Genomic DNA, 14,132 nt, shown 5'->3' with positions numbered 1-14,132 from the left:
TCCAGTCTCCTTTCCATAATAGTTTATTTATTTTTTTCCTAAATAATTTTTATACAAAAAGATAAAATTTGATCCTGTGAAACTTTATGAACAAAAATAAATTTCTACACGCTTAAGAGAAAACCTCATCCCCACTCGCATCCATTACAGAGAGATTTCACAATAAAAAATTTCCACTTTAACAGCAGACACATAGCTCAAACAACCAGCGAGACTTTCCCACCATCATGGAAGGGCAAGCTAACATAGTCCTTTCCAACCTCCTCTGCTATCTCAACGTTATTTGCCTTGCAGTATATGTACAACACTGTAGTAACAGCAATCTTAAAAAGCATAACAAAAGCGTGGGTATAAGGACCTGTCAGAATCAGCATCCATTTCAACACCGCATCAAACCAACACTCTGTAAATCCATCATGTCTCTTCGTCAAAGAAAGGTAGTTCAACATCACGATCAACCCCACGAATCCATAGGAGAGGATACAAGATAGGGCCACTCCTTTCATTCCCTTAATCAATTTCGCACTTCTTCTCAGGGGCTCCATACCCCAACATGATTCCACCACCACAATAATGTTAGCCTTATATAGAAGAGAGGTTACATTTTTAATATTATATTATTTAATATTATATCTTTCCCATTTATTTTATTTCTTTTAGTTAATATTATAAAGCAGTTAATATTCTGAAAGTGGTCCATTTTAAATAAAACCGTTTTCAAACGTGTGTGGGTGTGCCCATGATTCCCACAATAATCTCTTTTAACGTTATATACTCTGTGATGGTTTTTGGAGTAATACAGACTCTTTCAGAAAATTTCATATCAGGTCACTGAGCCTACTCTTTCCTTCATATACATCACCATCGTGTTTTAAGAGTAAGGGTTCAGAAACCAGAAATTAGGCAAGCGTACAACAATGGCTGGAGGTTGGTCTTTCTGCTTCCGCTTTTATTCTTGTAAATCTGAATATGATTAAATGTGCTTGTTTGATATATTTAGATTTATTGAATCTTCAGTATGAATCTGTTAAGTATTTTTTACATTTGGTATCAGAGCAACTTTTATCCTCTGCCTTATCTGGTTCACTCCTATGTGCGTATTGTGTTTTTTAATTTTATCAATTGTTTTGAAGCTGGGTAGAAAGAAGAAAATTTTCTGTGAAATTTTCTGTGAAATATTTTGATGCTGGAGGTTGAAGATGATTGAAACGGCGTTTGCTTTTGCGTTTCAATTTTCATATATTTCAATTTTTATTTTATTTTCTTCTTTACCTGTTACATACATATGTGCACTGGAGGTGAAAGGTACGCTGTTTTCTGGTTTCAATTCAGATTGATCTTTTGCTTTTCACATATATATAAATATATATAACGAAAGTAGCATTGCCCTTTTCGGTGCTTTTCTGGTATAGCACGTTTGCATATATATTATATATGTTAGTTACTTTTGTGATAGGCTCCAGTTTTACACACGCTATTAAGTTTATTCGGTGCGTGTTAGTATAATTTTTTTTTTTTTGAATATTATATATTTATAATATGATGCTTATATTTTATTTAGATTAAATATAAGATTTAAAGATAATTTAATGTTTAGTGATAAATATAATTTTTAATAATTAGAGAGTAGCCACAGCATCTTTAATTGATTAAATTATATTATAAAGATCACGTTATTGAAACATTAATTGTAATTAATTATATATAATGTGATGAAATATACCCACAGAATTTTCTTTACATTTGTATGATTAATTAGGATAAAATATTTATTATAATTCTTAATTTTCCCACAGGAATTAGGAATGTAATATAATTTAATAGTTTTATCATAAGGTTAAATGACTCTAATTGAGTAAGACTTTAGCCCACAGGCAAGTTTTATGTTAATAGATTCATTGATAAAGACATGTTTTGCATTGGTAAAACATGATATTTATTTTAGTCTCAAATTTTGATAATGAACATGAAAATTTTGAATTTGCAGTTTTTCAATCTGTGAATATTTCTGATATCAAGTGTGGTATTCCCGAATTGAGAGGAGATAATTATAAGATTTGGAAGGAGAGAATTCTTCTTCATTTAGGCTGGATGGACATAGATTATGCTATTAGAAAACCTGAACCACCGGGTATTACTGAGACTAGCAATTCAGATGCCATTGAACTTTATGAAAAATGGGAGAGGTCAAATCGTCTCTCCGTAACGTTCATAAAAACCAATATTTCCGCTGGAATCCGGGGTTCGGTTGATCAGTATGAGAATGTCAAGGATTTACTGAAGGCTATTGATGAGCAGTTTACGACATCTGATAAATCTCTTGCCAGCACTCTTATAATGCAGTTTTCATCCTTAAAGCTCACTGGAATTAGAGGAGTGCGTGATCATATCATGCGCATAAGGGACATTGTGGCTCAACTAAAAGCTTTGGAAGTTACCATGTCGGATTCTTTCCTAGTGCACTATATTTTGTGCACTTTGCCTCACCATTATGCTCCTTTTAAAATCTCTTACAACACACATAAGGACAAATGGTCTATTAATGAATTATTGACCATGTGTGTTCAAGAAGAAGAAAGGCTTTTGATTGAAGAAGGGGAGAAGGTGAACTTGACCACTTTGTTTAAGAACAAGAAGAACCAAGTTAATAAGAAGGGAAAGATTCCTGCTCAGCCAGTTATTAAGAAGGAGTCCAGATGTTTCTTTTGTAAAAAGAAGGGACACATGAAGAAGGAATGTCAAAAGTTTAAGGATTGGCTTGAAAAGAAAGGTAACTTGTTTGCTTTTGTCTGTTATGAATCTAATTTGACTAGTTTTAATCATAACACATGGTGGATTGATTCTGGTTCTACAATCCATGTTTCTAATACCTTGCAGGGTATGGAAAACCTAAGGAAACCGATGGGAAGTGAACAATGCATCTATTCAGGAAGCAAGATGAGTTCACATGTTGAAGCCATTGGGACGTGCAATTTAGTTTTAAGCAGTGGATTTGTTTTATGTTTAGAAAAGACCTTTTATGTTCCCAGTTTTAGTAAGAACTTGATTTCTATTTCACAACTTGCACCTTTGGGTTTTTCATTTAATTTTACGGATTCTGGTTTTACTTTATTGAATAAATCCAAGGTTATTGGCTTTGGGGAATTATGCGATGGTCTTTACTTCATTAAATTGCAAAACAACGCTGCTTATAGTTCTATGCATGTTTCCGCTGGGTTAAAAAGATGTGTTATGAATGAGGATTCTTCTGTTTTATGGCACCGTAGATTGGGACATATCTCCATCGAGAGAATTAAGCGATTAGTAAGTGAAGGAGTACTTAGTACTTTGGATTTTACTGATTTTGATATATTTAGATTTATTGAATCTTCAGTATGAATCTGTTAAGTATTTTTTACAAATAACACTCGCTAGGATCCAGTTAACTTCCAAATGCGTCTGCACGACTATCATAGGAAGAACAATTAAGAATCCTATGATGAAGGGTGAGGAGTGTGGAAGAAGCGTTAGATGGAAAAGCTTGGCCCCGTGAATGAGAAGAATCAAGAGAAGACAGTAGAAAAAAGAGATGAAGAAGAAGATGAGTTGGGAAACGATGGTGGTGGCGAGGAGGGGTAGGTAGGAAGTGGAAATGGACTTTATGGCGGATAGGAGGTTCACGGGTTCGTGATGGGAGAAGTGGAAAACGCTATAGATGATGGTGATGATTCCGCAGTTGGAGAGAAGCAAAAGGAAGAGAGAATAGAGGAGAAAGGTGGGGTTGATGGTTTGTGGTGGAAGAAGGCTGGTAGAGTTTTTGGTGAAGAAGTGAAAAAGGTTAGAGATAGTGGGAGAGAGGAGGAGGAAGAGGGAGAGGGGGAAGAGGAAGATGAGATTGAGAATGTGGAAGTGACGAGAATGTGGTTTGACGATGAGCTTAACTTCAGAAATGAAGTCCAAAAGGCTCTTCTTGGGAGTCATATCGGAAGGAGAGAAGAACGGCGAAGTGAAGTTGCAAGATTGCTTTGATCCTCTTTCTTCCCATAAATAAACTACTTTTTATTTTATTTAGTATTGACTTGTCAACGCGCTTTATTTATTGATTTTTCTTCTGCTACGTTCATGGAAGAAAGTCTCCTCATATACGAAATGACTTTTCAAACCGTGAAAAGAAGCGAGAAAAGTTAATAAAAAAAAGTAATAATACGTTAAATTTTGTGTTAATATTTCCGTAAGAAAAATAGTCTGCCTTACAATTTTATTTAAAAAATTTATCTACAACTTTGTTTCTTTTTAAATTTCCTTCTTACATTTTAAAAAAATCTACGGTTTTAATTTAATTGTTAATCTATATTTCATTAAATTTAATTTAATTAAAATTAACATTAATTTATATTTTATAAGGTTAAATTTAATTAAAATTAAATTATAATTTATATTTAATTTAATTTAATTTATATTATATTATATTTTATATATTTTTTATAATTTTATTTTAATAATTTATAAAAATATATATATTTTTAAATATTTGCAGGTATCGACAAATATCTGTGGGTTTTAAGATATTGACGGATGTCTTTGAAGTAGGTATCGGTGCGCGTAGCGAGTTGAATAGTGGGTGTATTTTTTTTGTCGGATTAGGTTGCGAGTAGACACTATTTGTGCCTGACCTGACCTGTTGTCGTCCCTAATCACAATTATACTCTAAACAAAGCTCTAGAGTTTGTATATATTGTTAAGTCTTTGGTGAATTGTCTATATCAGAAATAAGTGTTGCATTCAATATGATTAGTAAGAAAGGTTATTAGTGTGTGCATTGGGATAACAGTATGTTAGAAATTTTGAAAGATATAAAAAATAAAATTAAAAATTAATTGAAAGAAAAATTCACAAATTAAAAGTTAAATGCGACCATAATTTTAATTTACGAAATTTTAAATATGAAAACGATATATTATTTATAGTTACTTGCTTGGTAAGATTTTGCTATATAATTCACTGTTATATAATGAATTGTAATTCATAAATATGATCGTGATTATCTCTCCAAAAGAATTGTAATTCATAAAAAAATAAGCCAATTTTCTTAAAACATCAAGTACCTGTTAAAAAAAATCAACTAAAACTAAAAAATAAAATCAACTAAAACGTAAGAGAATGTATATTTCTTCTTATGACATTTCGAGTACTAAACTTTCTCGTTTGTAATAAGGCAATATATGAAAACTCAATGGCGACGTTTCAAAATGTGTCGCAATAAATATATTTTTTTACTTTTTAGCAATTTTCATGTTTTTTTCAATGTATACTTCTATTTTTTTATCTTCGAGAAAACCTTTATATTTATATATATATATATATATATATATATATATATATATAAAAACTCAACGGCGACGTTTCAAAATGGGTCGCAATATATGAAAACTCAACGGCGACGTTTCAAAATGTGTCGCAATAAATAATTTTTTTTACTTTTTAGCAATTTTCATGTTTTTTCAATGTATATTTCTATTTTTCTATCTTCAAGAAAACCTTTATGTTTATATATATATATATATATATATATATATATATATATATGTATATATATTAAATCATTTAAAAAAAAGCAAATTAGCTTCGAAACACATGAAAAAAGTTTGAAAATAGAATAAAATTTTGACAACTGTAAGAATAGTCTAGCAAAGTTGAAAAGTATAAAAATAATTCTAAATATGATATGGAAATGTATGAAAATAGTGTATCATAAAGGATATTTGTTTATATCAGCTCAATAGATATACTAGAGATGACTTAATAAAGTTTATTAGGTCTCTATTTTGGAATCATCTAAACCTATGTTTATTAGGACAATATTCGTATATCATAACTAATATTTTCAATTTGATATTATGATTATTATTTATGATGAACTATCATTTTGTTATTATATATTTGAGATGTTGGCCATTCGACCCAACTCGTATGTGGATTGACTCTCTGGTCAAGCTTTGTAGGTAGATTGGTCATTCAACTAAGCTTATTTGAAAATTGTTGTGCAACAATAGTCCTTCTGACTTGTGTAGTAAAATTTAGGAAGGATTATGCTTGGCTACCAGCTTGGGCAGACTTTGATAGATGTTGCCGACTTTAGGAATACTTTGCTTAGTGTTGCCAACTTTAGGCGAGCTCCACTTTAATGCGACCAACTTTAGGTGGGCTTCAGTTTTATGTGGCTAACATTAGGCGGGCTACGCTTTTGATGCAACCAACTTTGTTGGGTGCTGCCAATTTGTATAGGTCTGGCCGAGTTGATAATGATTTTAATTTCATTCTGAATTGGATTTCTTTATCGTCACTTCACTTCAAGCAATCCCCGTTGCTCTTTAAGTCCTTTTCGCGCTTATACTAGTGTTTCTTGTCTTTTCTTTTCAATTCACCTAATGTCAAAGGAAGTGAAGGCAGCCAGGTGAAGGGCGAAAGTGACATCTTGGACAACTTGTGTACTAAGGTCGGTCGAGAGCTAACAAATAGAGACTTGTAGTTCGTACAAAGTTGCAACCGTGTTGTTCAGTTGACCTTTGAACTTCCAGCAACCAAGAGATAAGAAGGCAACCTTCACAACAAAGTTTGAGATGGGCGAGATGAGTTCTGAAGATCTGCTTGAATAAACAGGTTTGCTAATTTTGAGGCTGATGTTGTTGGTCTGGATGAGAAGAGTACTAACTTTATGACTGGCGTGTTGGTGGCCTATGCTGAGAGTTTTGAGAAGGCAAATAGGTGGGCCACCTTCTTTAGTTCTAGTTCAGACTTGGGGTAGTGGACAACTTTTGTACTCAGGTATTGTCACATGCTGAACTGTTATCTACTCATGTACTCTGCTTGAGTTAACCATATACTGGAACACTGAGTTGTTGATGTACTCGATCACTAGAAACGCTAAATTATTTATTATGTTTGGGCATTTGGGTGTTGAGTAGTTCTGGTATTCAACCACTGGAACATCGAGCTTCTATTGTACTCGAGTAGTGAGATGTCGAGTTTATTTTATACTTGATCTAATGCTTTGAATTGTCCCCTTTTACTCGAATAGCTCGATGTTTCTTATTCTATTTTGTTTAAATGACTTTATGTCCTATATTACATAGAGGGCTTTGAGTTGATTACTTGGTGAAGTAGCTTGATTTTCTTGGTAAAGTAATGTGGTACCTCATTTAGAGGTCTTTTTTATGAAAGTTACTTGGTGAAGTAACTCAATTTACTTGTTGAAGTAGCCTAGTGTCTCACTTGGAGAAATTGTGGTGTCTTACTTGAAGGGTTTTTGGTACCTCACATTGAGAGACCAAAATAATCAAATTAAACATAAAATTACGCATTAAAATACCAAAATGAACATTTTTCTAAAATTATGAACCAATGACTTTAAATCTTCATATATATATATATATATATATATATATATATATATATATATATATATATATAATAAACATTTTGAAATCTTTCTTCAATTGACTTATAGTTTTGATACAACAAGCAACATTAAAATGCATTGCTTCTCTCTGCATTGTTATACCATAATAAACGTCATACCATGAGTGAATAGGATGTTTATCTTATTCATTAACATAAAAAACACTTGTAGGAGACATAAATTTATGTACGTTGCATTTATAACCGACATAATTTTTAGTTTGTTGCAAAAACAACATATATAATTTTTTTTACTTTCATTTAGATATGCACTAAATTTATTATTTTTCTTCTTCTTAGTCTTTTATTTTTTTCTTCTTCTTTTCTTTTTCCTCGTACTTCTTTTTTTTCTTTTTCTTCTTTCTTTCTTCTCTTTTTCCTTTTCTTCTTTTTCGTCTCATAAACATAAAATTATATAAATATAAAACATCTAATATAAACTAAAATTTAAGAAAGAAAGCACACAATGAAAAGGAAAAAAACAAGTTGTTGGTAGCGAATGGAGAAACACCAATTCACCAAAATTTAAGAGAGAAAGCACACAATGGAAAGGAAAAAACCAAGTTATTGGTAGCGAATGGAGAAACACCAATTCGCTTTGCCTTGACCCTGTAGTTGGGTGGAATCAGCATCGTGGTTTGCATAGCCTCCATTGTTGTTGGGTGAAAACACCTTCATCGCCATTGATCTTAGTTGCGTTGTTTTTCATTAATATTATAGGATATGTGTTTTGGTTGAAAACCTCTCTCACGCACAATGTTGTGAGGAGTGAAATTGCAGTTGTTCATCCTTTGGGTCGCATCCTTCTCCTATTTTTCTTTCTCTTTCAATCTTCCTCTTGCTCCATCTTCTCTTCCTCCACCTTTTTCTTTAACTCTGACCATCACAATTGTTTCGGTATGGATGTTTTCCAGTGTGTCTTTGTTGCTTCTAAATGTCTGGGACGCTCGCTTTTCCTCAATTGTTGTCGTTCATGCTCTTCAGCTCGCTCGTCTACTTTTGTCAAAGGAGGGGGAGGTACCTGCAAAGATACTCCGACGCTCAAGTCAGATGTGAGTTACGGAGCCTCAGCTCTCAAGAAAGTGATTATAATATCACTCTAGAATATTATCTAGAGTCTCTAGAACGTAGAGGGAACGTACCTGGACTTTTGTCCTATCATTGTATTTATAAGCCAATAAAAATAACCTTACCTAAAAATCTGGTTAGTTACTCATAAATATCTTAACCGCTTAAAATATCTAAGATATTTTATCCAATAACTATACATGCCCCCCAAGTCCGAATTAACCGTTCTATTTTATGGAGGGGGAACTATAGGACTTATGAGTTTGAGGGAGGCTGTATTCACTGTGTTAGGGAGCGTGTTTCCGGTCGTTGCTCATCTGTGGACTGAACGGCGGGTTTTTATGGGTTTTCTCTTTGCCCTAGGCCAAGCAGTTGAACGTTTTAACAACTGAGGCCGAGCGGTTGAGATCGAAGGACCAAAAAGATGCGAGGCCGAATGGCCAAAAACTGGAAAGTTTGAGGCCGCAAAGGCCGAACGTTTAATAGTTGCGAAGGTCGAACGTTTAACAGTTGAATATTTGCATACATGAGGCCATGTATGGTGGAGCGGTAGCGGCCGAGTGGCATGTGAGGCTGAATGCTGAACGCTTGAGGCCACGGAAAGCTGAACAATGGAGGCCGAAGGGTTGAGGACAAGTGACCGAACGTCCGTGAGACCTAATGGCCGAACGATTGAAGCCAAGAGGACGAACGTCATTGAGGCCGGATGGCCGAACATCAGTGGGGTCGAACGGCCGAATGGATGGTCGAGCGGTTGAAACCAACGGGCGAATACCTTTTGTAGGCCGAAAGGCCGAACATCAGTGGGGTCGAACGGTCGAATGCTTGAGCGCTCGTGGCAATGGATGGTCGAGCGGTTAAAACCAAAGGGCGAATACCTTTGAGGCCGAACGGCCGAATATCAGTGGGGTCGAACGGCCGAATGCTTGAGCGCTCGTGGCCATGGATGGTCGAGCGGTTGAAACCAAAGGGCGAATACCTTTGAGGCCGAACGGCCGAATATCAGTGGGGTCGAATGGCCGAATGCTTGAGCGCTCGTGGCCATGGATGGTCGAGCGGTTGAAACCAAAGGGCGAATACCTTTGAGGCCGAACGGCCGAATGCTTGAAAATTTGATGTTCTAGGTGTTCTAGGGCGAACATCTACCAGGTCTAGGAGTGTTTCCCCAATTTTTAGTGCTTCAGCATGAACGGCTCTCTAGCGTCCGCCTTTATGTACAAGATGTGCTTATCTGCACTGTAGAACGAGAAAAAGAGTAGCCAAACAAATTAATGCATTTACAGGATTTAGAAAATTAGCGTAGAAAATAGATTATGTTATAAGGCCGATCGGTTGAGAGAGTAAGATCGCTCGGTCTTCGTTTGATTGTTTCTTGTGACCTGTAAGATACATAATATTAAACATATAGGTGAGACCGTTCGATCGAGATGTAAACCTGGTGGTCGAACGTCAGTTAGGCCGAATGGCCGAACATCAGTAGGGCCGAATGCTGGAGCGCTCGTGTCGATGTATGGTCGAGCGGTAGAGGCCGAAAGGCATGTGAGGCCGAATGCTGAACGCTTGAGGCCACGAAAAGTTGAACAATTGAGGCCGAAGGGTTGAGGACAAGTGACCGAACGTCCGTGAGACCTAATGGCCGAACGATTGAAGCCAAGAGGACGAACATCATTGAGGCTGGATGGCCGAACATCAGTGGGGTCGAACGGCCGTGGTGCTCGAATGCTGGAACGCTTGAGATACGGATGGCCTAGCGGTAGAGGCCGAGTGGCCGAACGTCAATGAGACCTATGGCCGAACGATTGAGGCAAGCGGACGAACGTTATTGAGGCCGACTGGCCGAACATCAATAGGGCCGATTGTCCGTGAGACCGAATTCTGGAACGCTTGAGATATGGATGGCCTAGCGGTAGAGGCCAAGTGGCCGAACGTCAATGAGACCTATGGCCGAACGATTGAGGCAAGCGGACGAACGTTATTGAGGCCGACTGGCCGAACATCAGTAGGGCCGAACGTCCGTGAGACCGAATTCTAGAACGCTTGAGATATGGATGGCCTAGCGGTAGAGGCCGAGTGGCCGAACGTCAATGAGACCTATGGCCGAACGATTGAGGCAAGCGGACGAACGTTATTGAGGCCGATTGGCCGAACATCAGTGGGGTCGAACGGTGAGGTCGGATGACCAAAAACATGTGAGGGCGAACGGCGAGAATTCGGCCGTCCGGCCTCGCAGCCGTTCGGTCGAGTGTTGTAGCGCTTGTGGTCACTGATGGCCGCTTTCTCACGAGCTGAAGCAGACCGAGCAGCTTCGTCACTAGGGGGCACAGGAAGCTGGTGAAAACCGGACAGTTACCTCTTTGCTCAAGGCTGCACACGCTGGGAACGGCCGAACGGGCTCTCTCGTCGTCAAGTCTTGATTGTATTATAGTGGACTTAGTGAGGGACGGTCGTGACGGCCGGTCAGCAAGGCGTCCGGCCAAGGATGTCAATCCCTGGCTAGCAGCCACTCGGTTCTGCCGATCGGTCACGATGGACACTCGGTCTTGTCGGTCGACCTGGATGGACGACCTTGGGGCGCTGTTCGTTCTTAATGGTCTACCTGGATGGACGACCTTGGAGGATCGTTGAGTCTATGTGTCGGACGGATCGGACGGTTCAGTATCTAATCCTTAAAAATAGGGTTCAGGCCAAGTTAGTTGTCGCGTTCACAATGGATGGCGGTGACATCGAGTTTGCACAAGAGGCCTGAGAAATGATCTCGTGAATCACCATCACGGAAGTTGAGTGCGACACCAGCGGCGGAATTTCTTGCTGTAGGGGTTGCTATTGTAAATGCGGGAACTGTGGTTAGTGGCGGAGACGCAAACCTGGACGCGGCGGATGACGCGGAGACCGTACTAGACGGTTTGGCGGGTGATTTGAGACTGGATCGGACGGCGCCGCGGGTGTGGAGCCAGAATAGTAGCATGAGAACTGCCTAAAGATAGCGTAGCTCCAGCTTTCTCTGGCGCCCTCGATGAGGGCCTGTGGACGGTGCTGGAGGGTGTCCTGGATGAGGATGGCGGCGGATTTCGGCAACGCCAGCCGAGGCCCTATAGAGGAGAGATTGGATGAAACCCTCCACGACAGAGAAGGAATCATTTGTTCAGAGATTCACTCGCGAACCCTAAATTGTCGATGATGTTGGTGATTAGGTAATGATAACCGGAGTTTGACATATGGGGAATAGAAATTTGGACGACATGGAGGCAGAACCGAACGGCGCGTGGATGCCGTGGGTGCTGCGGAAGACGCGGAGGATGGGTCGGACAATGCGGCGGACTTGGAGGCGCCGAAAGGGTTTGTCTTTGGGCTGGGTCTGACCCGCAAAGGGGTGCGATTTCTCAGAGGTACTCACGGGCGCGATTTCGCCGAGGTGCTCGCAGTGGAGTCAATGGCTCACGGAGGAGAATCCTGGCGGTGATGCGGCAGCTTCATCTTGTTGGAGTAGCCTTATCACGGCCGCGATTTCGCAGAGGTGCTCGCGGTGGAGTCAATGGCTCAATTGTTGTCGTTCATGCTCTTCAGCTCGCTCGTCTACTTTTGTCAAAGGATGGGGAGGTACCTGCAATGATACTTCGACGCTCAAGTCAGACGTGAGTTACGGAGCCTCAGCTCTCAAGAAAGTAATTATAATATCACTCTAGAATATTATCTAGAGTCTCTAGAACATAGAGGGAACGTACCTGGACTTTTGTCCTGTCATTGTATTTATAAGCCAATAAAAATAACCTTACCTAAAAATCTAGTTAATTACTCATAAATATCTTAACCGCTTAAAATATCTAAGATATTTTATCCAATAACTATACAACAATCATTGTCACTAATGTGCTCCATCTATGCTCACTAACACACCAAACCATCATTTTCACCCCCAACCACCACCACCACCACCTCCTCCTCCTTTTCTCCTCTTTTTTTTTCTTCTTCTCACTCATCTCCCTATAATAAAAAAAAATCATCAGATTGAGCGAAAAACTTACTGTCCAAAGTGTCGACGAATTTACAGAAGAAATGAGACCATTTGTAACTCCAATAATAATGTATCAACAAAAATACGGTAAAATAGTAAGTTATTAACAGAAATTTCTGATGACTTTCGTTGTTGATAATTGTAAAGATAAGTTATAAAAAATATCTGTCAATAATAATTGTAATTTCTTATCAGATTTTTCTCATATATTTTATACACAGATTTTATACTGATGAATATTTCTGTCTATAAATTAAAATGTCAAATTTATAAAAAAATATTTCAATAAATTAGACTTTATGACAGAATTGTGTCTGTCGATAATGATTTATTTCCCCTCACTAGTGCAATCAAGGGATTTGACCTCGGTTATTTTCGGTTATATGCATCGGTTCCGTAACCGAGGCATATACAGACGAGGTAAAAAATCTACCTCTTTTTTCCTCGGTTGTGAACCGAGTCGAAAAATGATAAGATTTTGTCTTGGTTTCTGCTGAACCGAGTCAATATCTTGGATCTACTATCCCGCTTGGACCTGAACCGAGGCGTATAGTGGTTTTCGATTTTTCCAAAAAATGTTCCAGGAAGTTGCAGAAAGCACTGAAGCAGAAAGCACAGAAAATGTTCACGGTCTACTGCCATCCAAAATAGCAGACCCATTTAAGCTCAATCTGCCCCCAATCCAAGAGTCTACTGCCATCCAGTGCCCTCAATCTACGTCACGGTCAAACCCAACACAGATGCAACGAGCTCTAATCTCTCAAAGAAACCCATACGCAGCGAACAGACCCAAATCTCACCTTCTCAGACTGAGACATTCTCCGCCACAGAGACACCAGCGACCACCGAACAGAGCCGCTTCTCCTCCTCCGCTGCTTCTCCTCCTCCTCCGCCGTCATCAAACCCTAATTTGCACCACCACCATCAACATCAAACCCCAATCGCACTAACCTTTTTCACCAAAAAACTCCATTGACACACCAGCACAGAAAACACTCCGTTCATCACCACCTAGCACCGCCGCCACCATTGACGCACCACCACCGGTTGCTCTTCCGTCCAGAGGCGACGCACTCACAGGAGATTTTGGAGGCGAGAGCGAGAGCGAGGGGAGGGAGGCGAGAGCGAGAGCGAGGGGAGGGACACGAGAGCGAAGGGAGGCGAGAGCGAGGGGCGAAGGGCGGGAGGCGAGAGCGAGAGCAACGGGAGGGAGGCGAGAGCGAGAGCGAGGGGAGGGAGGCGAGAGCGAGGGGCGGGAGGCGAGAGCGAGGGGCGGGAGGCGAGAGCGAGGGGCGGGAGGCGAGAGTGAGGGGAGGGAGGCGAGAGCGAGGGGAGGGAGGCGAGAGCCAGGGGAGGGGAGGCGAGAACCAGGGGAGGGGAGGCGAGAGCTAGGGGAGGGAGGGAGAGCGAGGAGGGAGCTAGGTTTCCTTCAACTTGGGGAAATAAGAGAGGCTTATATGCCTCGGGTCCTTGTGCCTGAGGCAGTAGAGGCTTATGCCTCGGTCCTTCCTACCAACCGATGCCGTATAACTCTTTCACCTCGGGTTTCTCTTAACCGCGTCAGAAACTGCGTCAGACACTGCTAATTAGGCACCGGTTGCCTTCACAACCGAAG

General features: G+C 39.5%; 1 protein-coding gene across 1 annotated transcript; it reads right to left on the bottom strand.

Moving 5' to 3' along the window:
• Window positions 1–3,960, bottom strand: LOC128194974 (uncharacterized). Its single transcript, XM_052871635.1, has 2 exons — window positions 3,412–3,960; window positions 1–581 (listed from the first exon to the last, which is right to left on the bottom strand). The coding sequence occupies exons 1-2, from the start codon at window positions 3,958–3,960 to the stop codon at window positions 198–200; spliced, it is 933 nt and encodes a 310-aa protein (XP_052727595.1). The 3' UTR covers window positions 1–197.
• Window positions 3,961–14,132: the final 10,172 nt, after the last annotated feature.

The sequence above is a fragment of the Vigna angularis genome, chromosome 1 (genome assembly GCF_016808095.1).
Source record: "Vigna angularis cultivar LongXiaoDou No.4 chromosome 1, ASM1680809v1, whole genome shotgun sequence".
NCBI lineage: Eukaryota > Viridiplantae > Streptophyta > Magnoliopsida > Fabales > Fabaceae > Vigna > Vigna angularis.
The sequence above is the reverse complement of the archived record's forward strand: the minus strand, read 5'-3'. Positions and strand labels throughout refer to the sequence as shown.

Coding starts and splice junctions, on each gene's coding strand:
- LOC128194974 (XM_052871635.1), bottom strand. CDS start 3,960: ATGACTCCCAAGAAGAGCCTTTTGGACTTCATTTCTGAAGTTAAGCTC. Junction 582..3,411: donor TGGAAGTTAACTGGATCCTA/GCGAGTGTTATT, acceptor CTTCTATATAAG/GCTAACATTATTGTGGTGGT.